Below are 26,312 nucleotides of genomic sequence, written 5' to 3'. Positions count from 1 at the left end.
TCTGACTAAGATAACCACAACGATATAAAATAGAAACACAAACGAATATTTTTATAAAGGCCAATCACGGTCCCCCCACCCACCGCCCTGGTGCAGCCACACCCCCTACACCACTGATAGTTATGCAAGTGCTGTAAGTTAAAAAAAATATATATTTTTAACTCTGTGTGGAGTGACGGCAAGTAACATAGGTCAATGTTGGTAAAGAGTTCAGGAGCTAGACTTATATGCGACCATTTAGAATGCACCCAGATATAAATACATGTGTAAAGTAATATACAGTAGGAACTAAATATATGCAATAATGATCCAGATTCACTCTGGGTAAGTGTGTCAGCTAAGTGACTACAATGTAAATGTTTTGATATCAACAAAATGTACCTCTAACCTTTAAATGTAATGGCCTCAACTTTGATCTTCATAAGGGAAATGTTCACACTGTTAAAATGATATCCATACATTTAGGTCTGGAGATATTTGGACACTGACACAGTTTTCATGATTTTGGCTCTGTATGCCACCACAATGGATTTGTAATGAAACAACTGAGATGCAATTGAAGTTTAGACTTTCAACTTTAATTCAAGAGGTTCAACAAAAATATTGTATGAACCTTTTAGGAATTGCAACCATTTCATAAAGAGTCCCCTTATTTCAGGGGGTCAAATGTAATTGGACAAGTTAACACAAACATTAATAAAATATAAATTTTTAATACGTTCCTTTGCAGGCAATGACTGCTTGAAGTCTGGAAATCATGGACAATGTTGGGTTTGGTCCTTTATGATGCTTTGCCAGGCCTTTAATGCAGCTGTCTTAAGTTGTTGTTTGTTAATGGGTCTTTCTGCCTTAAGTTGTCAGCAAGTGAAATGGATGCTCGATTGGGTTGAATATTCTACTACTTGGCCTTCAAAAACTCCTGGGTTGCTTTCACAGTGTTTTGGGTCAATGTCCATCTATCAAGTGAAGCCCCATCCAATAAACTTTGCTGAATTTGGCTGAACCTGAGCAGACAATATATTCCTATACACTTCAGAATTCTCTTCCCATCATTCTGGTACAGGTTGATCTCAGTTTCATCTGTCCAAAGAATGTTGTTCCAGAACTGGGCTGGCTTTTTTAAATGCTTTTTGGCAAAGTCTAATCTGGCCTTTCTATTCTTGAGGCTTATGAATGGCTTGCACCTTGTCGTGAACCCTCTGTACTTGCTTTTGTGAAGAATTCTGTTCATGGTAGACTTGGATAATGATATCCCTACCTCCTGGAGAATGTTCTTCACTTGGCTGGCTTTTGTGAAGGGGTTTTTCTTTACCATAGAAAGGATCTTACGATCATCCACCGCTCTTTTCTTAGACGTCTTTTTGTGTTGCAGACCTCACCAGTGCGTTCTTTTTTCTCAGAATGCACTAAACTGTTGATTTGGCAACTCCTAATGTTCCTGCTATCTCTCTGATGGATTTTCTTTTACAGTTTAAGGATGGCCTGTTTCACTTGCATTGAGAGCTCCTTTAACTCTATGTTGTGGGTTCACAGCAACAGCTTCCAAATGTGAATGCCACACCTGGAATCAACTCCAGAACCTTTACCTGCTTAATCGATGATAAAATAACGAAGGAATATTCCACACCTATCCATGAAACAGCTTTTGAGTCAAGTGTCCAATAACTTTAGGTCCCTTGAAAAAGAGGGGACTATATATTAAAGAGATGTAATTGTTAAATCCATTCTCCAACTTGTATGTGAATACCTTCAAATGAAAGCTGGGAGACTGCACTTTAAGCCCATATTCATTATCTAACTGTAACAAAATAAAAAAAAATTGTGTCAGTGTCCAATTATTTCTGGACCTTTTTGTCTAAGTATAGAAAGTGCCAGAAAAATCCTATACAACAGAACAAAAAATTCCACAATCTTTGTGCCCCTTTTGCGTCATCATATGGCATAAGTATTAGCATACGTATTGGAATAATGGATATGGGGAAAGTATTCTGAGCAATGACAATATGCATTGTAACACATAACACATAACATAACACATAACAAATTGCTATATACGTTCACGTTTTATGAACTGAGGTTAAATGGCAAGAGATTGTTGTTTTCTGTTATCTGTTTCTTGCTGCCTTCTTCTGCAGCTGTTCATCCATCACACACACCAGACACTGTGAATCCGTAAAACAGTAGATCTCCAAAATCCTGTCAAGATGAGAGCAGATTCTCTCCAGCAGCTGCATGGTGGCTTCAAAATTAAAAATGAGTTAAAATTCAGTATTAGGTTTTAGGCTTAGGCATTACAAATGAAGTATAGGGTTAAGGTTAAACTTTGGAGCTAGACTAATTTAAGGCATAAAGGCTAGCTTATTTAGGTTAAGGCTAGGGTTAGGGTAATAGGGAACATGGATTATTGGGTTTCTGGTCCCCCCAAGGATAGAAAACCATACAGGTGTGTGTGTGTGTGTGTGTGTGAGAAATCCTGGTTTTACTATAAATGTGGGGACCAGATGTCCGGACACAACTGGGGTTTTGCTAATAAATTTGTTTGTTTATAGTTTTTAAGGGTACATTCTGGGTTAAATGTTTGGTTATTGAGATTAAGGTTAGGTTAATGTTAGGGTAAGGTTTGGGGTATTAGGTTTAGGGGTAACAGAAAATATGCAATCATTTTTCTGGTCCCCACAAGAAAAGAAAAAGAAACAAGTAGGTGTGTGTATGGGTGAATGTGCATGTTTGACAGAGATTTGGAGGGAGATTGATAGACAGCCTGATAAATCATATTGGTGTTAATGATTTTGTTTTATAATGACAAAAACACAAGCACTAGGAAATGGTTTCTCACACAGAGGATACAATTTATCACGTGGCTTTTATTCAACAATGGATTATATATATATATATATATATATATATTATAAAACACTGACATTGTAGGCACAGTCTCAACAGAGTCTCAACCGGCACAATCTCAACTGGCAGTCTCAACAGACAGTCTCAACCAGCGCAGTTTCAACCGGGGCAGTGGAATAAAAATAAACAAAGGACATGTATCAGTAAAAGCAGGACATAAAGAGAAGATCAATCTGCCTCTTGATGACAGTGGACATTAATATCCACAAAAACTGTTACAGTAGTACACATCGATGGGTCACGTTAGGTATAACATTTTACATCTTGGACCTTTTATTCTGATGTTTTTTTATTTGAGAGCCCATAGCCTATGGAGAACAGGTTATAGAAAACTGTTAAACAGTAAGTGTTCATAAACTTAAATCTATCATCATACAATATAATCCTGACATGTTGGTAGAATATGAAAAAACTAATTATGAAATTAATAAAACAATGATATAAAATTGGCAAAAAGCTAGGCTAAGAATACAGTAAAGAATATGAAAATAAAAACTCTACTTCAAGTCTTAAAACCATTGGAACAGATTACACCTATTATTGGAAACACCAAGGGGTTTTGTAAAATAATTTGTATTCCTTCATATCATAATTCATATCTAACCAAACTTGGAAGGTGAGAGTTGCTAAGTAAACTGAAATCTACATACATCCTGCGTGACATCCAAAAAGCCATTTTTATACAATGACCATTCAAAGTTGTAAAACTTTACATGACCTATATTCATGCCAACATACTCCGAAGATATATCATGTCTATGTAATACTGTCTTAGAATTTGTATCAGAAAATCAGAGCTTCAGTTTAAAAAAATATGGGTCCATAAAACCATAATTACATAAGGATTTATTTACTTAGTATGAGATACCAATCTCTTCAATTTAAAGTCTCTTTTAGGGAGTGACTTTTGGCTGAACACTGATTAATAAATGGTGCAAAATACAATAAGCAATTTACTTTGGCTTCTCCCTCTTTCTATACCTGTTCATTCCTCCTCCTAGACCTCAACCTCTCTGTCCATCGTCCTCAAATCCCCAACCTCCTTACTCAATCTTTCCCCTTCGTATCTCACACAGTAATGAACACCAGTCGGGCAGAGTATATCAGGTCCGCCAGGTAGAGCACAAAGTTGACAGCAGTGAGCACAGCCACGGCCATCACCTTGTCCCAGGGGCACAGTCCAAAATAACTTCTACAGATGCTGGGCCTGCTGCTGGTGCCTCCGTGCTTACTGTCAAACTTGAAAATGGGCCAGATGATGGTGGCGGAAAGGTACATGATGACAGCCAGGAGGGCGTACCCAGACAGGAAGCGGGGAAACGGGAACGGCAGGCATCCGGTGCACTCGCAGATACACAGCACGATGATGGCTGCCGACAGGATGAAACAGATGCAGTAGACGGCTAGACACCACTTCAGTGCAGCGTGGGACTGGTACGAATCCGGGTTGGTGATGAAGACGAAGATGACGCACGCCACGAAGGTCTCACACACCTTCAGCAGTCCCGGGGCGGTGGCCATGTAACCGGCTACCTCGCCGGGCCGGGCTTTGCTGATGCTAACCTCGCTAATGTAAGCGATGGTGGCCAGACAGGAGAACACAGTGGCCACGATGCGGTAGTCGTGGCTACTCTGGTTCTTGTCTGATCCCTTGACGAAGAACAGGGGGAACATGATTGAGGCAGAGAGACAGAGCAGGGAGGCGTAGCAGGCAAAGGTGATGGGGAAGTTCTTCCAGGAGACGGGGGCACGGGTCTGCAGGCCGAACAGCTCCACCAGCAGCACAAGCAGGGTCCCAGCAAAGCTGAAGGCCCAGCAGAACACACACCAATCCCCAGTGCCATGTCCGACGTTGGCCCCATGGACGGTTACAGCAAAGGCCACGCAGGAGAAAACCATGGCAAATAAACGCACCCAGAACAGGGGGTTGGAGTGCACCACCACTATGGGCATGATGGGATGTGGATGATACTAGACTACTGGGGTGGGTTGAACTGGAGCGAAACGCGGAGCAGCCTGAAGATGTAGATGTTTCTGCGGCCTAGGCCTTCTACTCTTGGTGAATCTATAAAGAAATACAGAATAAAGCATGTCCGTCAAAAACAAAGAACAAATTGGCAGGATACATTGAAACGGTTTTCGAAGGCTGGGTACTATTGATTTATTTAGTGACCAATTATAATGATCTTAGGGGGGTCTGGAGACTTGGTAGGGAGGCTTTTGAGCCTATAACAATGTACCATCCCCAGGTCCTAGGATTTCATAATCCCCTGACTAGCATAGTAGGCTAGAGTTTATTTTTTTGTCATGTTCTCAAAAAAAAATTTCAGTTCAGAATATTGAAGACTGGACTCAGCCATTAAAATGAATGGGGATAGTTTATGAATGGATTGTGGCCTGGAGTGGTCTAAGACACCGCCTTGTACTGCTGCAGCATGGGACTGAATCTGGCCCACTTCAGTCAGCAAAAACTCTCTCACCAAACTTCATGTCAAATAAAAGTATAAAAACACCTAAAAGTAAAGTAAGTAGGAATTGTAACAAAAAGCTCTGTTGAAGCCATCCCTTGAGTCAGTCAGCATTAGAGACATCCAGGGGCCCCATGTAGCTGTCGGCTAAAACCAGTTAAAAAAATACATAGATGTTTTTGTCCAGCCCAGGGTGTTTTGAAGTCCCACATTGACGTACCTAGGACAATGTGAATAAAGACCTTCGTTTCAATGTTATCTGCAGTGTTTCAACAACACAGTAGCATCAGTCTGCACGTTTAAAAGTTGTTTGGTGTTGGTAGCTTAACCGGTTCAAGGACAGCGAGGAACCCAAATACTTTTTACTATTTTTTTCATGGTGTTCCTAGCTCAAAATAATGGTTGAAAGCTAGTAACACAGCAAAGTTACCCTATTCAAGTGTATGACCATTAAAATGTGCTGCATTTTATGCATTTTCATGGCTGTGGTGGGAAAAGAATCAGCAGTAGAAGCAACTGTAGACAGTCAGCGCAGTGGGAAGTCGTTCTGTATTTTGTTAGTTCCTTCTTTTCTGATTTATGCTCCTTGAGAAGGCTTAATCAGCTTAGAGATTGCCGTTCTGAGTCAGTATAACAGGACATTGCTTCATTATTTTATCAGCCGCCACCCCCTGCTTGCATCAGACAGTCACTGGTGCCTAGAGAGACCTGGGCCCAACCTCACAGCCGGTCTGTCATCAGCAGACCACGGGGCCTCATCTACTAACAGTCTCATTATCCAGAGACACTCAGGGATGAGTAACTGCTGCTCCCTCCCACTCCCCTCCGCAGGTGTTGAAGAGTCCACATTCCCAGTTTACAGAGAGCCGAGGGACTGATATAAACAGAACAGACACACTTGTTGACATTACCAAATGAGTTGTTCCAACAGCAGGGCAAAGAAAGAGCAGGGGGAAGGGATGTGAAGAGAGGGAGAAAGTCGGACATAGAGGAAACAGATGGGTGAAGAACATTTGTAATTGATGGATGAACTTAGTGACAGTGACTAGAGCAGTAAGGCAGTAGAGGCTAGTCGAGATGGAGTAAAGTGGAAAAAGTTGTGTGCTTTAACCTCAGAAGGACACATTTTATACACAATGATGTAAAGGAATAGCAAAGCAGTGAGTCACCTCTCTCTTTGCCCCTCCTTCATCCCCCCCTTCTCTCCCTCATCCCCCTTCTCTCCCTCATCCCCCCTTCTCTCCCTCATCCCCCCCTTCTCTCCTGCTTACACACCCTCTTGTAAGATTTTCCAACTTGCTGATTTATTCCAGAAGTGCAGACTGCTGAACTACAAACTGTATCAAAGGTGCCAAGTCCCTTTGCCTCTTTCCTCACTTTCTCTTTTTTACCCTTTCCCTCTGTCCCTCTCTCACTCTTTCATTCCCTCTAAAAGAGAAACACCAATCATGTAAACCGCTTAAAATAAATATGGTAGGCAGTAATGGAAAAATTCCATGCCCTCCTGGCCATACTTGGTAGACTACTTATGGAATCATGTCAGGGTTTTTCTTTTTAAGTCTATAGAGCCTTTGCATGGAAAGCCACCATTTAGTGGTGGACTGGAAAACACTTTGTTATCACTTTCCTTTACAGATGTGCTTAAAATAGGCTCATACACAGCTTGGAAATGGGAAAGGGATATTACAGGAACTTAAAGGCTACTGTGCACAGTTACACAGATACCATACACACTTGTCTGAAGCAGTGGTCACGAGCGTTGTCATGACACAACATGGTTAACTCAATTTCACCCTTAATCCAGTTATTGAACCATGGGCTCCCTTGCAGATAGGGTTAGACACTAGACAGAGTGTCTGCTCATGATATAGATGGAGGGTGGGGGAGAGAAATGCAGAGAGCTGGAGGAAAGAAAGAGCACAAAAGAAGAAAATATACAGAAACAAAAGTTTCACATTTAGTTTCATCATTCTCCATAATAGTTGAGCTGGTCGATTGCTATAATGAAGGCGAAAATAATGTTAGATGTTCTGATCAATACAGTTCCCATTTATCAGACGCTCTTTTCCAGAGTTACTTCAGCAGTGAATACTTACCTTTTCATGCTGGCATCCCGTGGGAAATAAACCCACAACCCTGTTGCAAGCACCGGGCTTTACGAGTTACGTGTGATATACAATTAAAAAAAAAATGAAAATCAGAAGACACTGGAGTTTGCACATACAAAACAGTTAGTCATAATCGGTTAACCCGATGTTCTGAAAGTTTTCTTAACATTATTATCCTTCGGCTATAGTTGCTCATTGACAACCAGTCAGAGGTGGGTGTGACGCTTATACGTGCCACGCCCTGGAATTTTGATGTGTTACAAAAAAAACGAGCATCCACTACTCAGGCATATAGCAAATTGCGAAGATATTTTCAACAATCCTTAGTTATTTTGTTGAACATCCTGTGGTGTCCTCAATACCTATTGGCTATTAACCATAATTATGTTTCAATACCAGAGTAGTCTATATCGATTAAGCTGACTGAAAATCGTGTTTTTTTTAATGGGTTTAGTAAAAGTCATGCAAGTAGGCGACATTTTAACTTGTGTACAAATGTTTTAGTCAGCATGTTTAAAAACAAACTTTCACGCAGTGTATGGCGCAGGCCTATCTCAAATACCGAGGGCTATAACCAAAATGTTTTACCTTTCTGATGTGGTTGCAATATCCTTCGTTGTCTCTCAGGATCTCCAACCGAATGTGAGTTTGCAAGGGTATCTCACAGGACTTTCTTACTATAGTCATAGTAGGAAAATCCCCTCCAACAAGCACCACGCCCATTGCAAACCAAATTAGGTATAGAATGTCTCCAAGGCTGTTACCACGTATTTTTCTTAGCGTCATCCCTTCCCTCCACTTAAGCGTAAGCTCGTTTTTTTTTAAGGCGAACTGATATTTGTTTTTTTTCTTTAAATTATTTGTGTGTGTTGCTAAGAAACAGAAACCGTTCCCATGGAAACCAATATTTATTTACAAACCTAATGTGATAAAGTGTGGTAACTCAGAAACACAAGTTTCCTGACCGGATTCCGAGACGGAAGACATCTGCAGTTGCACGAATAAACTGTTAATAGGCTATAAAAGCTGTTAACACACACACAGACACACACACACACACACACAACATCCCTCCACTTACAAGTGAATATAGGAAATCTTAATCATGCATGTCAGGAGTGTATCGTTTACAGAATAGTATATAGTATTTATTCCGTAGTGTTCATTTAATTGTACAACAGGGTTGAAAAAGAAAAACACTAGTCATATTTAAAGTATTAAGACCCCTTCACTTTATCCACATTTCGTTGTGTAATAGAATGCATTTTTAATTGATTATTTGCCACAAATATAAGTATGTAAGTAAGAAATCACAACTTCAAGTATTCTTGGTTATGCCTGCACCAACTTTGCACGCCTGGATTTGGGCAGCTTCTCCCATTCTTCCTTGAAGATCCTCCATATCCTCTGATTTTTTCGGTCACCCCACAGTTATTCAGTGGTGTTCAACTCCAGGCTTTGGCTGGGCCACACAAAGACATTCACAGACTTGTTCCAAAGCCACTGTAGCGTTGTTTTGTCAATGTAGTTCAGGTGGTTGTCAAGCTGAAAGTTTAATCTTCGCCCCAGTCTGAGGTCCTGTGTGCTTTGGATCAGGTTTTCTTCAAGGACCTTTATATATTGTGCTACATTCATTGTTCCCTCAACTTGTGACCTGACTAGTCTCCCAGTCCGTTTCACTGAGAAGCTTTGCCATAACATGATGCTCCCACCACCATACCAGTGGTACCTTGTTTTTGCTAGAAATAGTGCGTATGGTCTCATCAGACCAGAGAATGTTCATGTCTTGGTTTTTGCTCTGACATGCACTGTGAAGTGAGGGACCTTATATATAGACTGGTGCATGCCTTTCTAAATAATTTCCAATCCATAAAATGTGTCACATATGAAGACCAATCAAGTCCTAGAGACATCTCAATGATGATCAAAGGACATAGGATGCATCTGAACTCGATTTGTAATGATTTTGTTTCTCAATCATCATGTAGTTTATGTTGGTTACTGGAAAGACACATTCAGTGTCTTCAAATCTTATGGCTGCAGTTCCAATTTTAGAATCTCCAGCTATGGTGTATCCAAAATATGTTACAGATCATGTGTCACGAACGCAAATACACAGTGCCCCTTGATGTTTTTGCATATAATCACTGTATAGAGTCTCCTGAACATTTCCTACAATACATTCTGTGGCGTACAGAACCATTTTTGTTTTTATAGGGCAACATAAATTTCATATGCATTGAGTTACATTGTGGCCAATGGTATGGGCGGAGTAAAATGCCAGCAACATTTGCAAATACACATTGCCCCTTGATTTCTTGCATATAATTACTCTATCCACTCTCCTGAACATTTCTTACAATACATTCACTGCAGCATATAGAATAGTTTTGTTTTATAGGGCAATATATATTTCATATCAATTGAGTTACATGGTGGCCAATGGTATGGACAGAGTAAAACACCAGCAACAATTTGCAAATACACAGTGCCCCTTAATTTCTTTGCATATATTTACTCTATAGAGTCTCCTTGACATTTCCTACAATACATTCACTGCAGCGTATAGAATAGTTTTTTCTGTATGAGTCAATATGTAATCTATATCCATTCATTTGCATTGTGGCCAATGGTATGGGCGGAGTAAAATGCCAGCAACATTTGCAAATACACAGTGCCCCTTGATGTTTTTGCATTTAATCACTGTATAGAGTCTTCCGAACATTTCTTACAATACATTCACTGCAGCATATAGAATAGTAAAAATTATTTTAGGGCAATATATATTTCATATCCATTGAATTACATTGTGGCCAATGGAATGGGTGGAGTAAAATGCCAGCAACAATTGCAAATACACAGTGCCCCTTGATTTCTTGCATATAATTACTCTATCCACTCTCCTGAACATTTCTTACAATACATTCACTGCAGCATATAGAATAGTTTTGTTTTATAGGGCAATATATATTTCATATCCATTGAGTTACATTGTGGCCAATGGAATGGGCGGAGTAAAATGCCAGCAACAATTGCAAATGCACAGTGCCCCTTAATTTCTTTGCATATATTTACTCTACAGAGTCTCCTTGACATTTCCTACAATACATTCAGTGCGGCATGTAGAATAGTTTTTTCTGTATGAGTCAATATGTAATCTATATCCATTCATTTGCATTGTGGCCAATGGAATGGGCGGAGTAAAATGCCAGCAACAATTGCAAATACACAGTGCCCCTTGATGTTTTTGCATTTAATCACTGTATAGAGTCTTCTGAACATTTCCTACACTACATTAACTGCGGTGTATAGAACAGTTAGTTATTTATAGTGCAATATATATTTCATATCCATTAAGTTACATTGTGGCCAATGGTATGGACAGAGTAAAACACCAGCAACAATTGCAAATACACAGTGCCCCTTGATGTTTTTGCATTTAATCACTGTATAGAGTCTTCCGAACATTTCTTACAATACATTCACTGCAGCATATAGAATAGTAAAAATTATTTTAGGGCAATATATATTTCATATCCATTGAATTCCATTGTGGCCAATGGAATGGGTGGAGTAAAATGCCAGCAACAATTGCAAATACACAGTGCCCCTTGATTTCTTGCATATAATTACTCTATCCACTCTCCTGAACATTTCTTACAATACATTCACTGCAGCATATAGAATAGTTTTGTTTTATAGGGCAATATATATTTCATATCCATTGAGTTACATTGTGGCCAATGGAATGGGCGGAGTAAAATGCCAGCAACAATTGCAAATGCACAGTGCCCCTTAATTTCTTTGCATATATTTACTCTACAGAGTCTCCTTGACATTTCCTACAATACATTCAGTGCGGCATGTAGAATAGTTTTTTCTGTATGAGTCAATATGTAATCTATATCCATTCATTTGCATTGTGGCCAATGGAATGGGCGGAGTAAAATGCCAGCAACAATTGCAAATACACAGTGCCCCTTGATGTTTTTGCATTTAATCACTGTATAGAGTCTTCTGAACATTTCCTACACTACATTAACTGCGGTGTATAGAACAGTTAGTTATTTATAGTGCAATATATATTTCATATCCATTAAGTTACATTGTGGCCAATGGTATGGACAGAGTAAAACACCAGCAACAATTGCAAATACACAGTGCCCCTTGATGTTTTTGCATTTAATCACTGTATAGAGTCTTCCGAACATTTCTTACAATACATTCACTGCAGCATATAGAATAGTAAAAATTATTTTAGGGCAATATATATTTCATATCCATTGAATTCCATTGTGGCCAATGGAATGGGTGGAGTAAAATGCCAGCAACAATTGCAAATACACAGTGCCCCTTGATTTCTTGCATATAATTACTCTATCCACTCTCCTGAACATTTCTTACAATACATTCACTGCAGCATATAGAATAGTTTTGTTTTATAGGGCAATATATATTTCATATCCATTGAGTTACATTGTGGCCAATGGAATGGGCGGAGTAAAATGCCAGCAACAATTGCAAATGCACAGTGCCCCTTAATTTCTTTGCATATATTTACTCTATAGAGTCTCCTTGACATTTCCTACAATACATTCAGTGCGGCGTGTAGAATAGTTTTTTCTGTATGAGTCTATATGTAATCTATATCCATTCATTTGCATTGTGGCCAATGGAATGGGCAGAGTAAAATGCCAGCAACAATTGCAAATACACAGCGCCTTTTGATGTTTTTGCATTAAATCACTCTATAGAGTCTTCTGAACATTTCCTACAATACATTCAGTGCAGCGTGTAGATTGCAAATATACAGTGCCCCTTGTGCCCTGTGACGTCGCCCGGCATGGCGCAGCCAGGGGCCCCACCCTGGAGCCAGGCCCGGGGTTGGGGCTCGTCCGTGAGCGCCTGGTGGCCGGGCCTTTCCCCATGGGGCCCAGCCCGAACGATCAACATGGGGCCGCCCTCCCGTGGGCTCACCACCCACAGGAGGGACCATAAGGGGCCGGTGCAGAGAGGATCGGGCGGCAGTCGAAGGCGGGGGCCTAGACAACCCGATCCCTGGACACGGAAACTAGCTCTAGGGACGTGAAACATCACCTCGCTGGCGGGGAAGGAGCCTGAGATCGTGCGTGAGGTTGAGAGGTTCCGACTAGAGGTAGTCGGGATCACCTCTACGCACGGCTTGGGTTCTGGAACCACACTCCTTGAGAGAGGATGGACTCTTCACCAATCTGGAGTTGCCCATGGTGAGAGGCGGCGGGCTGGTGTGGGTTTGCTTATAGCTCCCCAGCTCTGCCGCCATGTGTTGGAGTTTACCCCGGTGAACGAGAGGGTTGTTTCCCTGCGCCTACGGGTCGGGGATAGGTCTCTCACTGTTGTTTGTGCCTACGGGCCGAACGGCAGTGCAGAGTACCCGACCTTCTTGGAGTCTCTGGGAGGGGTGCTGGAAAGTGCTCCGACTGGGGACTCCATCGTTCTACTGGGGGACTTCAACGCCCACGTGGGCAACGACAGTGACACCTGGAGGGGCGTGATTGGGAGGAACGGCCCTCCTGATCTGAACCTGAGCGGTGTTCAGTTCTTGGACTTCTGTGCTAGTCACAGTTTGTCCATAACTAACACCATGTTCAAGCATAAGGGTGTCCATCAGTGCACATGGCACCAGGACACCCTAGGCCGCAGGTCGATGATCGACTTTGTTGTCGTTTCATCTGACCTGCGGCCGTATGTCTTGGACACTCGGGTGAAGAGAGGGGCGGAGCTGTCAACTGATCACCACCTGGTTGTGAGTTGGATCCAATGGCGGGGGAGGAAGCTGGACAGACTCGGCAGGCCCAAGCGCACTGTAAGGGTCTGCTGGGAACGTCTGGCAGAGTCTCCTGTCAGAGAGATCTTTAACTCCCACCTCCGGAAGAGCTTCGACTGGATCCCGAGGGAGGCTGGAGATATTGAGTCCGAGTGGACCATGTTCTCCACCGCCATTGTCGAAGCGGCCGCTCGGAGCTGTGGCCGTAAGTTCTCCGGTGCCTGTCGAGGTGGCAATCCTCGACAGGCACCGGATCAGAGTAGAGCCGCTGCTCCTCCACATCGAGAGGGGTCAGCTGAGGTGGCTTGGGCATCTGTTTCGGATGCCTCCGGAACGCCTTCCTGGGAAGGTGTTCCGGTCCCGTCCCACCGGGAGGAGACCCCGGGGAAGACCTAGGACACGCTGGAGGGACTATGTCTCCTGGCTGGCCTGGGAACGCCTCGGTGTCCCCCCGGAAGAGCTGGAGGAAATGTCTGGGGAGAGGGAAGTCTGGGCATCCCTGCTTAGACTGCTGCCCCCGCGACCCGGCCCCGGATAAGCGGAAGATGATGGTATGGTATGGTAACTTACTTTTGTTAGGGTGAATTACACGTGAATAATACAGTGTTGGGCAAGTTACTTGGAAATTGCAGTGAGCTAAGCTATTAGTTACTCTGTCATGAATAAAGCTTCACTACACAAAAGCTACCACCCAGTCAAATGTAGCAAGCTAAGTAACACAAACACAGCAGTAGGCTAGTTCATTACATAGGAAGCTACTTTAAGTTGTGCTAATTTCACATGACAAGAAAAGTAGCTTGTGTGGCCAAGCTACTTGGTAAATAAAGGACTTACTACTACTGAAAAGTTACTTGATTCTGGAAATAGTGAAGCTACCACCAAAATACTAAGTTACTAGCTAAGCTAGTACTGCCCAACAATGATAATATCGTCTTTTATTTATATAAATATATAATTAGCTGGCCAATGTTATACCAGTAATATTTGCTTTATTTCTACAATAGCATTCTTGAGTCAGTTGTAATCTAAGTCAGTGTTATAGAATATGACTTATCAAGTCTCAGTTCGCTGGGTGAACACCGGCTGGTGCAGTAAACATAGCCTAGCTAGCTGGATACGATTTCAGTACAGTAATATGAAAGATCCTTGCTCCTTCTCAACTCTCTGGTAATATTCTAGTCAAAAATACAACCAATAATACGGTATAGTTAAATCTTACTTGTGAAAAGTAATCCCCCGAGCCCTGCTTTCGATGGTCCGCCGATATGAGCAGGAGTATGCTGCACAGTGCTCTGGCATTGTTGCTTCTGCTGCTACGCAAATAGAAGTATGACCGGTCAAAGATGGCGGCCGTATTTCTCGCGCCCAGCAGCCAATGCGGCGTCTACTATTTATTATGTCTATGGTACTGTCGTTAGGCCTGGGTCTATAGCCCCGGTTCTTGTATGAATAGCCCCGGATCTCAAATTGACCAAAAAATCAAATATAGCCCTTGATCTATTAATCTATAATTCCTAATGCGCATTATCACAATATAGATTTGTAGACCGAGGTGAAATCAGTTTTATATTTGAGATTCAACAGACATTATCATTCGTTCCTCCGTTCAGATTCCCTTCCACATTTAGGGACCGAGGTAAAGGAGTAAACCAGGTAGTTGCCGAACTGTCAGAAGACAAATATAGTATGATTGTGGACTCTCATCAACATCATTCCACATGCTAAATATTATACCACATTGGAAATCAAATGTGGTGTTATATTATACCATATTGTCAAAAAGATCTTTACTGATTCATCACAACTCAATAAATCAATGGAAAAACGTTTATTGCAGTATTTCTTCAATATCTTTTTTAATAACAGTCATAGAAACTTCAGACCTGGTGTATATTATTCTCAAAAAAGGGGGCCTACTTGTTTAAGATTTGGTAAGGTGGAGAAACTCTTTATTGAGTTATTAATAATCAATAAATCAATAGAAACACAGTTAATTCAGTATTTCTGTTATTTGTAGAATAATGTACACCAGGTTTGAAGTTCCTATGACTTTCATTGAAAAAGATATTGAACATATAGAGAATACAATGTTTTCAATTGATTTATTGATTATTAATAAATCAAAAAATAGTTATTCCACAAAAACAAAGCTTGAACAAGTAGGCCAGCTATTTGTAGAATAATATACACCAGGTTTGAAGTTCCTATGACAATCATTGAAAATTATATTGAAGAAATACTGAAATAAATGTTTTTCCATTGATTTATTGAGTAGTGATGAATCAATAAAGATCTGTTTGACTTTATGGTATATTATTATACCACATTTGATTTCCAATGTGGTATAATATTTAGCATGTGGAATGATGTTGATAAGAGTCCATGATGATACTATATTCGTCTTCTGACATTTCGGTAATTACTTGGTTTACTCTTTTCCCTCTGCCCCTAAATGTGAAAGGGAGCCTGAACGGAGGAACGAATGTAAATGTCAGTTGACTCTCGAACATAAAACTGATTTCACCTCGGTGATGTATAGGCGGGTATCATGTACCTTGACATTTTTCTAATGCATATTCAAAACCCTGTACTAAGCCCCGAATGTATTTTGGTCCTAGCAACGCCTCTGCCGGCCACACATTCTTACTATTATACATCCACAGTACTGCAGGATAAATCTATAGTACTGCAAGTTTTAAGGTATATTTGTCAAATGCACAGTACAACACATGTAGTGTAGTGAGAGTTAATAAGAAGAATATACAGCTCCGGAAAATGTTTAAGAGACCACTGCACCTTTTTCTTTCCTTTCCAAAGAAGGAGCAGGAACAGATGGTCTAATTTCTAATTGGCAGTGGTCTCAATTTGCAATGGTCTCTTAATTTTAACCCTTCTGTTCCTCACTCAAAACCTTCCTTTTCTGCCTAATATTGTATAGGTCCCCTTTTTGCTGTCAAAACTGCCCTGACCTGTCGAGGCATGGACTCCACTAGACCTCTGAATGTGTGCTGCAGTATCTGCACATTAAAAGCACATCCTTTAAGTCCTGTAAGTTGCGAGGTGAGGCCTCCATGGATCAGACCTGTTTGTCCAGCACATCCCACAGATGCTCGATTGGATTGAGATCTGGTAACTTTGGAGGCCAAGTCAACACCTTGAACTCGTTGTTGTGTTCCTCAAACCATTCCTGAAAGATTTTTGCTTTGTGGCAGGGCGCATTATCCTGCTGAAAGAGGCCAATGCCATCAGGGAATACCGTTGCCGTGAAAGAGTGCACATGGTCTGCAACATTGCTTAGGTAGGTTTTACATGTCAAAGTAACATCCACATGAATGGCAGGACCCAAGGTTTCCCAGCAGAACATTGCCCAAATCATCACACCTCCTCCACCGGCTTGCCTTTTTCCCATAGCACATTCTGGTGCCATGTGTTCTCCAGGTAAGCGACGCACACGCACGCAGCCATCCATTTGATATAAAAGAAAACATGATTAATCAGATCAGGCCACCTTCTTCCATTGCTCCGTGGTCCAGTTCTGATGAATTTTATAGATACATATGAGTGTAATAAGCTTATGAATGGTGGCATAGCACAATACAACTATGTAGTGAGAATTAAGAAGAAAAATATATACACAGCAAAAATATAGCAAGATATAGCCACAATATTGCTAGCGATATTGAAATTATAGATAGGCAAATTTGGCAATAATATACATAACAATGTAAATTAGCAGCAATTTTTGAAAGAGTAGGATGGGAGTATTAACAGTATGGTAGAAGTATTGAATACTATAGATACATATGAGTGTAATATGCTTATGAATGGTACATGCATAGGAATATTCTAATGCCCATTAAATGTACCTAAAAGGACATCAGAGCATTTGGAACGTTTGTGTATGATCAGTATGATTATGGATTAGTGCTACTGGTTGAGGAGCCTCATGGACTGGGGGGGGGGGGGGGATTGTGAGTCTGGAAGTGCATGCCCCGATGCTCTGGTAGCGTCAACCAAACGGGAGCAGTGTGAACAGACCATAGCCTGGGTGGCTGTGATCTTTGATCATGTTCCGTGCTTTCCTCAGGCACCATGTATGGTAGATGCCTTGCACGGAGGGTAGATGGCAGCCGAGGACGTGCTCTGCAGACTTTAACACCCTCTAGAGGGACTTGTAGTCCGCAGCGGAGCAGCTGCCATACGAGGCAGTAACACAGCCTGAGAGGATGCTTTCAATGGTGCACCTTTAGAAGTTGGTGAGTTTTTACAGACATGACACATTTCTTGAGTCTCCTCAGGAAGTATAGTCGTTTTCACTGCCGAGTTTGGCTATTTTAATGACAGTGTGCATGAACAAATGACCTTGTGTGGATTGATTCATAGATATGATTGTATTGCAAAAATAGAATTTGGGGTGAGACTGGAAGAACTATAGTTACTGGCAATAGCACTTCTTGAATGACTCTTATATCTAGGGGCCCCCAGGGGCATATACTCAGTCCTCTACTCCACACTCACCTAATTATTGCGTTGCTCAGCACCACACCGACTCCATCATCCAATTTGCTAGTGACAGCACTAGCAAATAACCAATAACAAGTCAGACCATTGTTTTGTGGTGCCTAGACAACAAGCTCTTGAATCTTAGCAAAACAAAGGAAATGACTGTGATTTTCAGGAAGTTGCACAGGAAGCAGCATACAGGCCTTCATACAGAGGTAAAGCAGCTTATCTTGTTGAGGTCAAGCTTGGGATGTTAATTATAGATATGAACAGGATTTTTTATATTAATGTTCTTTACATCAACTTAGGTTCTAACCATTTCTCAGTTTACTCCACCTCATAGAATTATTTTACTTATGTCAAGTGTTATTGAAATATAAATTTTTCCTCATAATTTCCCCCACATAGATTTTATCTTTGAAAATGTAGCCTACACAATACTAACTAAAACTATAGACACCCTGCAGATCTTTATTTTGAAGGCAACATGAAAATCAGAAGTCTTATTGTTGCAGCCAATTGTGACTTGTAACTTCAAAACAGTTACTTGGTCCCACCTTTGCAATCTTTAAAAACACTATAAGTATAATTGTTTGCCATATTTCATGAATTGGTGAAATTGTAATTTGACTGTAAATCATTCTTCTCTTGCTATCAGAATCTCTCCATGGTGAATGATTAAGGTTGTTCATCCTATAAAGCTAACAACGTCACTACGGGTGATATTCACGTTTCTCTTTCTAGGTATAACAACACAACCAGATGTGCAATTGTGCATCACCTCTAAAACTGTGTGACTGGTTTACCCAAGTGAATGTAGTGCAACACAGCGCATTAGAACACAGTTAATGGAAATGCCCATTACGGATTCAGTTTATACCGAGACAGAACTTCACCTTTACAAAACCATGTCAGTTTTGTTTTTGGCTTTGTTCGTTCTGGCTTCGTGGCCGGAATACCTTTCGGGTACATTTACACAGAAACAAAAATATATTAACGGAATTGTAATTTTAAGGCTTGGTTGGATTTCTATTGAAGAATCACAGTTTTGCATATTCATGCTAAACAACCTTTCCATGGAGAATGATGCGGTGTCGCTCCATCTGGTGAAATCACAGTGACGCTCCAAACGGCGACGATTATTGTCATACGTCATTTCAGTGCGTTTACATGTCACATTTGTTTGGATAGAGAAAATGGCGTCAGCGGAGCCTTTTGCCGGACAAGAGGCCGAACAAGACACCGAACTAGACGAGTTATTGGAAAGTAAGATTTGACGCGATGTGTTATTCTAAACCTGAGTGCCAGGTTTATACGAATAATCGTGTCAAATATGGAGCAACGCACCTTGTTAGCTTGCGAAATACTGCTTGATACTGCCTGTCAGGTCGAAAACTGAATGCAAAGCCAGAAATTATTTACCGAATTTTCAAGTACTTGAAGCAATAGTTACGCATTAGCTACCCTTTAAATTATCGTTCTTACTGTTAGTTGGCTAATAATTAATCGTGATAGTTCATGTAGTTTAAGTTGACCTCCCATCAGATAAAAATAAAATGGTGACTTCACCGAGGGTTGAAAAGCTTATTACTTATAATAATTTACCGTCTAGCTACCTGCCCAGGCTTCCACTTGCCCATGTTAATTAAATGGTGCAACATGTGGCACTGTAGTTCACCTTCTATGCTCTTTCCTCTATTAAAGGTGCACTCGATGACTTTGACAAGACAAACTCGCCCCCTTCAGCCCCAGTCCCTAATACTGCCACGACTGCCCCATCAACTAAGGGTAGTGAACAGAAAGTGAGTAAATCAGTTTCATTGTCTACTTTCCTATTATGTTGGAAAGGTTTTCAGATTGAAAACACTTATATTCAGAGCGTTTTACACTGCATTCATTGGGGTTCCGCAGTCATTCTTGCCAAATCCAGTCATTCTTGCAAGATCGACATTTACATAGAAATACCTTGAGAACATTGTACAACCCCATTTTTGAATAAGTAAGGACTCTGTGTAAAATACAAATAAAAACAAAATGCCATGATGTGCAAATAATTTATTCCTGTATTTGATTGAAAATTGTAGACACGATTATAAAATGTTGAAACTGAGAAATGTTATTGTTCTTGGAAAAATACATGCCCATTTTGAATTGGATTCCAGCAACACATCTCAAAAAAGATGGGACAGGGTCAATGCTCTCTGCACTGTGTTGCATCACCTTTTCTTTTAATCATACTCTGTATGCATTTGGAAACTGAAGAGACCATTTGCTATAGTTTTCACAGTGAAATGTATTGCCATTCTTGGTTGGTTTAAGATTTCAGCTGCTTGACTGTTCAGGGTCTCCATTGTCTTATATTTCATTTCATAATGCGCCACAATGTTTTCAATAGGTGACAGGTCTGGACTGCAGGCAAGCCAGTTTAGCATCCAGACACTTTTACTACGGAGCATGCTGTTGTAATGTGTGCAGAATGTGGTTTGTCATTGTCTTGCTGAAATGAGCAAGGCCTTCCCTGAAAAAGACATTGTCTGGATGGCAGCATATGTTGCTCCAAACCTGTATATATTGTTAAGCATTAATGGTGCCTTCACAGATGTGCAAGTCACCCATGCCATGTGCACTAATACACACAGATGCTAGCTTTTTAACTGTGCCCTCATAAGAAGCCAGATGGTCCCTCTCCTCTTTAGTCTGGAGGACGTGGCGTCCATGATTCCCAAAAATAATTTCTATTTGTCAGAATTTTGTCACAGTCCATCTTTAATGAGCTCAGGCTCAAAGAAGGTGGCAGTGATTCTGGATCTTGTTTAAGTCTGGCTTCTTCTTTGCATGGTAGAGTTTACACTTGCATTTGTGGATGCAGCGATACACTGTGTTCACAGACAGTGGTTTCAGAAGTGTTCCTGAGCCCATGCAGCGATGTCCACTACAGAATCGTGTCTGGTTTAAATGCTGTGCCGGCGGAGGGCCCGAAGATCACGGCCATCCAATATTGGTTTACGGCCTTGTCCCTTGTATACAGAGATTTCTCTGGATTCTCTGAATTTTTTAATTCTGTTAATTCTGTTCTGTAGATTATGAGATCCCCAAACTCTTTTTTTTGTTTAGAAACATTATTCTTAAATTGTTGCACTATTTGCCTGCATAGCCTTACAGAGTGGTGAACCCCTCGGCTCAGACCCATCCTCTCTGGGATGATTAGATTCCACTTTGTCATTGAACAGTGCAAGTACAGTACAACGAAATGCAGTTAGAATCTAATCAGAAGTGCAAATAGAAGAGGGCAGAAAATATTAAGTATAATGTACAGTGGGGCAAAAAAGTATTTAGTCAGCCACCAATTGTGCAAGTTCTCCCACTCAAAAAGATGAGAGAGGCCTGTAATTTTCATCACATGTACACTTCAACTATGAGAGACAAAATTAGATTTTTTTTTCTAATTGGAACTTTGTGTTGCCCACCCTCCAAATAGCTTCAGTAACATAACATGCCTTCCTTGTTTTCCTACTAGTCCTCAATTGCGGTAAAACAAACTGCTCTTCTATTGGGAACTCCCTCTAACTGCCTCTCCCTTCAACATTATCAAATTAAATGGATCCTAGTTGGAAAGTGTCAATACCTAAAACCATCTTGATATTTGGTTGGACCATTCACTCTCATTCCAGACCCACATCTGCCACTCATGTCAAAAACCAAGTCCATTCTTTGGCCGGATTGTCATTGGAAATGAGAACTGGTTCTCAATAGGCTTCTGGTTAAATTATTTTTTTAATTAAATAAACAGGGTTAAACTTAATCTCATCTTTCCATGAACCACTGAAAGATGTACCTGTTAGTGTTCTGATCTTGGTACAAAAGGTATCTTTCAGCATGTCCTCCACATTTCTGAATGTAAATCAAATGTGTGTACATTTGGATGCTCGTCTTTTTAGCCCCCTCTACTGGAGGACAGTCAGTTCTTCGAGGCTCTTTTTGAAGGGGAGATGGCCTCTCAGGCGAGGGAGGAGTGGGAGAAGGCCATGACTGAACTGGCACAGGAAGAGCCTGAGCTGCTGCAACACTTTCACAAATTGTCAGAGGCAGCTGGGAAAGTGGGTAAGCACCCACATGATATACATTCAGTTTTGGTCGGTCTGTCTTCATTGACGGTAGTAGAGGGGTGCCCGGGGTATAAGAATCATCCAAATAATCCTAATATTTTTGACAGGTACTGACGTAGCTTCCCAACAAGAATTCACTTCTTGTCTCAAAGATACCCTTAGTGGATTGGCAAAAAATGCAGACAACTTGCAGGTAATTCATGACTTAATATTTAAACTTTTTGGGACGTTTGATTATACGCCTTGAACAATGTTCTGTACAATGACTGTAACTACATTATAATACTTCTTATTATTAATCAGAGTGCAGGATTGGCTGGAGAGGACCTGGCAAAGACTCTTGAAGGGCTGGGTTTAGATGAGGGTGTGGAGGGGGGCGGGGAAGATGGAAACATCCTTCCAATCATGCAGTCCATCATGCAAAATCTTCTCTCCAAGGAAGTGCTGTACCCATCTCTCAAAGAGATCACTGAGAAGGTTCATGTGGTTTTCCTGTTCTTATGTTTGGGCCCACTTAAATTGTTTCAGTGCTTGGCCTAACTGAATTAATTTAATAAAACTAAGAGTTAGATATAGAGTAGAGTATTGCTTACTAATAATATTTAATTTGTTAATGTGAGCCAAAACTGTATCAACACACCTAAATGAAATTACCTAAAGAGAAATTTAGGTCAGCATACCTTAACAGAATGTTGAACACTTATGAAATAGATATATAGTTATCTCCCATTTGAATGTCTTTCACACAAATTTACAACCTCATAACTGACTCTCACTTGTTGTGCAGTATCCTGAATGGCTGAACAGCAATCGCCAGTCCCTCCCCCCAGATGAGTTTCAGCGCTACGTACGGCAACACAAGGTCATGGGAGAGATCTGCAGCCAGTTCGAGAAGGAGGGCGAGCGAGGTGGAGGAGATGTGGAGGGTAGATTCGAGAGCATTCTGGAACTCATGCAGCAGGTGAGAAATGGTTTCTTAACTACATAGACTGTTGGTTGGCGTTCATACTGATGGTTTGCTGTGCACTAATGTTTACTTAGTTATTGTCTTAATTTTCAGCTACAAGATCTGGGACAACCACCCAAAGAGCTGGCTGGTGAATCGGTATGTTGCTTTGTCTTTTTCTGTTTTTCTACCAGCCTACAGTGCTATGAGGAAGTAAGTGTACCTGCTGAATGTTTTTTTCTTTGTTTTTATAATTGCACATACAGATATTTGGGGGGGTTGTCTAACATTAAATAAAAATTGAATTGGATACATTTTGTCCCATGGGTTCAAACATCATTCTAAACATGTTTCTTCCCTGATGTGGCCTAACGCATTATCTGTTTTTCTCTGTGCACATGAAACAAACCAGTTGTTAGTTGGAGCACTGAGCTGAAGGACAGTGTGTGAATCCTTTCAGATATCCCCACTCACTGCTGCCAGCCTACCAAAATCACCAAACCATTTGTGTTTGAGCAGAAGCTTTGTGGGTGTTTTGTTTCTATAAATCTTTGTCTATCATAACATTCAATAATGAATTACTTATATTCATTCTTGCATCATATGCCTAATCATCAGTTTTTACATTTTAATACATGAGAGCTGTGATTCAGAAAGTACAAAGCGTTAGTGAATTGCACATTACTGTTAGTCAATTGTTTGTTAAACATGAGGACACTGCACATTAGTATAATTTATTTTATCATTGACATTGGATACATTTACTCATTGTTGAAATAAATAAAGAAATCCAATATATATTTGTGCAAATCCTCTATTAGACTTCTGGGGGGTTGTACTTACTTCCTCCAGCACTGTATTGGTGTTAGTTCATCTGAGTTGTAACTTTCATCTGTGGTTCTGACAAACATCCATCTCATTGTGATTTACCTGAATAAATAACCCTGTCTGTCCTCCCCACATCCTCAGCCACCAGGCCTCAACTTTGACCTGGAATCCCTGAATCTCCCTGGAGCCTCAGGGGCTGGAGCCGCAGAGCAGTGCTTGATCATGTGATCTCAGAGCAGCCAGTTAAGGGATTCCCAGGCCAGGGCTTGTTTGCCATGGGGCAGACAACCTAGAAGCATCAATCACAGGAGAAGGACAAGGAGCAGAATGAGACTGTTTGCACTGCTCTACTCCTTACATATGTTTCAGTGTCTTAATAGAAGACATTGTGAAGGGTTGCACAACAAAACAATGTGACCATTACCTTCGGTAACTCACTGGTCACATCACAGATTTTGAATTAATTGATTTTGTTTTGTCAAATAAGCTCTTCCAGGTCCTTCATTGTTCTGGTACCTTCATTCTCACCCACAAATTAACAAAAGCGTTTTACTTTAATACACCAGCTGTTAGACTGACAACGGTTGGGTCTCAGGTTAGGACTGGCTGGCCTGCCATACTGGATGAAATGGTGCCTTGCTCATTCTTCTTGAATCGGAGAAGGGTCACTGTTTTTATGGCAGGTTTAATAGGATTCCTCCGTTGTGAGTGGCTGCGTGTTGAGTTAGTTGGTTTGCTACACTATCATGGTGCTGCATTCCTAACTGAGGGTGTTAATTCCGCACAGGGGAGTTTCACTCATCACTAATGCATTGCTAATATCCCGGGGCTTAGTTTGGTTTCTGATTGCTTCATTTTAGATGTGCAACATTCTCATTAATACTCTTAAATATGCCACTTGGATTTCTTATGATTTCATCCAGTAGTTGTGAAAGTGATACTCATGAGCCAAAACTGGACCCTGTTTTTTGTGTACTACATCAACCAATTGTGTACTCATCAACCACTTTGTAAAATGTTACGACGTAAAAAAAGAAAAACCCCATCGTGTATGTTAGAAAATCCAATTCAATTTTGATGTGCCTAAGATCCCAGAATACATCTTTAACGTGTTGATTGTTATTGATGGTCTCCTAACTAATGATCGGGAATCTTTTTTTTAAGAAAATAATGGAGTTCTAATTATTGTTCTAATTTTACAGTCTTTACATTGGTTGATGGTGAGTTATTTGTTCCCAATAGCTACTATGTTTTACCACAGGCAGGGCGTTTTTGAACGTTCCAGATAGAAATATCACAAATAGAGGTAATGAGATTCCTTATTGTAGATGTCAAAGATGCATGTTTGTTTTACATTGCATATTTCTATCTGAACTTTTATCAGAGTTCTGCTTAATATGCTACTAGTTTATACACAAGAATTGACCTTTAGTTTTCAGAATGTTGGTTCAAATGTCATTGTTAGATCGATAAATCCACAGCTGAAGAACCAGTCCTGTGGCCATTTTTAACTTTAAGTGACGTGTGTTTGGCCCCATTCATCTGTTTTTGGATAACACTCTTAACACTTTTGAGTTAAAGTTTGTCTGATTCCTTCCTAAAGAGCTTGATACCATTAGACAATACTGTTTAGGTCATCTATAATGAAAGAAATCCAGACACCACCAAAACAGTTATGTCTGTAATGGAAAAAGGGGTTTTGTGGCAAATTGGGTTTTGAGAAATTGGGTTAGTTATGTGCTTTGCACAATTATAACCACTGATATGGTTATAGATTTAAAAAAAACATTGATTTATTTAATTTAACTAAAGGGACAGATAAGTAAAATATTGTGAATATTTTCTGAGAAGTGTTGATTTTGAGGTGATATGCAAATTACTTTTCTCTGTGGCCTTTGCTATGGACACATGGAGTGACATCCCTTGTATAATTCACATGCCAACACTGTATGCATTGAGTGAATATTGGCTAGTAGTCTAGTATCCCTGTAGTTAATCATGGTATCCAATTGGGTGCTACTTCAGTACACCTGTGTTATTTCTTACCTTACATCCCGAAATGTCTTGGTGGTATACTTATTGGCAGGTGGTATTTAGAGCAATCAGCTCATCACCTTAAACGTAGGCTGTTCATTTGAATCACTTGATGGACTTGGAACAGCCAATACAAAGAGCGTGCGCAGCTTACCAAAAATGCTCAGAGTCCTCGTTTGGGGTGGTCCAAATTGGCTGAGGCCTGCCAGGGTTAGTGTCAGACATGGTTGCCTTGCCTTGATGGTGGATAGTACTTCCTGACTCCTGAGCCTGCTGTGAGTTGCTTTAATGAAACTGGGCTTCTACATTAGTCTCAGTGAAATTAGAGAAACTGAGCTAATTCTGTCCATTTGCGTGTAATGGCTGTAAGGAGGAAGATTGTAGCCTATGTTCAGGCAGAGTAACTATGGTATGTTTCTGCAAGAGTAAAAGGACAGCCCATGTAGCACTGTCAGAGCTGATAGCCTATGTTCCCAGGACTTGTCCTTTTGACCCAATTAGATATCTCCTTCCACTACCATTAATCAATCATCAGTCTGAATATTTTGTGTAAATAACATATATATATTATGAAATAAAGTTATGGTGTTAATGATATTAACAAATCAA

At 40.7% G+C, this 26,312-nt stretch overlaps 2 protein-coding genes across 4 annotated transcripts; one reads left to right on the top strand and one right to left on the bottom strand.

Annotated features, from left to right (window-relative positions):
- Window positions 1-2,844: 2,844 nt before the first annotated feature.
- si:dkeyp-66d1.7 (myeloid-associated differentiation marker homolog) lies at window positions 2,845-8,264 on the bottom strand. 2 transcript variants are annotated; one of them, XM_034288629.1, is made up of 2 exons: window positions 8,069-8,264; window positions 2,845-4,969 (listed from the first exon to the last, which is right to left on the bottom strand). In XM_034288629.1, the coding sequence occupies exon 2, from the start codon at window positions 4,855-4,857 to the stop codon at window positions 3,973-3,975; it is 885 nt and encodes a 294-aa protein (XP_034144520.1). In that variant the 5' UTR covers window positions 4,858-4,969; window positions 8,069-8,264; the 3' UTR covers window positions 2,845-3,972. The 2 variants fall into 2 exon arrangements, with proteins under 2 accessions (XP_034144520.1, XP_034144521.1); XM_034288630.1 differs by lacking the exon at window positions 8,069-8,264 and adding an exon at window positions 7,469-7,666.
- Window positions 8,265-17,521: 9,257 nt separating this feature from the next.
- Window positions 17,522-26,312, top strand: pex19 (peroxisomal biogenesis factor 19). Of its 2 annotated transcripts, none has more exons than XM_010889779.4 (8): window positions 17,522-17,542; window positions 19,494-19,591; window positions 21,728-21,890; window positions 22,003-22,088; window positions 22,199-22,372; window positions 22,683-22,856; window positions 22,956-23,000; window positions 23,811-26,312. In XM_010889779.4, exons 3-8 carry the CDS (start codon window positions 21,779-21,781, stop codon window positions 23,895-23,897), a joined length of 678 nt encoding a protein of 225 aa, XP_010888081.1. In that variant the 5' UTR covers window positions 17,522-17,542; window positions 19,494-19,591; window positions 21,728-21,778; the 3' UTR covers window positions 23,898-26,312. The 2 variants fall into 2 exon arrangements, with proteins under 2 accessions (XP_010888081.1, XP_010888074.1); XM_010889772.4 differs by lacking the exon at window positions 17,522-17,542 and adding an exon at window positions 18,872-19,055.

This window comes from Esox lucius, chromosome 3 (genome assembly GCF_011004845.1).
Source record: "Esox lucius isolate fEsoLuc1 chromosome 3, fEsoLuc1.pri, whole genome shotgun sequence".
In the NCBI taxonomy this organism is placed as follows: Eukaryota; Metazoa; Chordata; class Actinopteri; order Esociformes; family Esocidae; genus Esox; species Esox lucius.
This window is presented reverse-complemented; position numbering and strand designations above follow the sequence as displayed.

What these genes read in the sequence shown, in the direction of transcription:
- pex19 (XM_010889772.4), top strand. Translation starts at nt 18,986, where the DNA reads ATGGCGTCAGCGGAGCCTTTTGCCGGACAAGAGGCCGAACAAGACACC. An exon ending in CTAAGGGTAGTGAACAGAAA is followed by an intron (nt 19,592 to 21,727) that starts GTGAGTAAATCA and finishes TCGTCTTTTTAG; the next exon opens with CCCCCTCTACTGGAGGACAG. An exon ending in AAGAGCTGGCTGGTGAATCG is followed by an intron (nt 23,001 to 23,810) that starts GTATGTTGCTTT and finishes CCACATCCTCAG; the next exon opens with CCACCAGGCCTCAACTTTGA.
- si:dkeyp-66d1.7 (XM_034288629.1), bottom strand. Translation starts at nt 4,857, where the DNA reads ATGCCCATAGTGGTGGTGCACTCCAACCCCCTGTTCTGGGTGCGTTTA.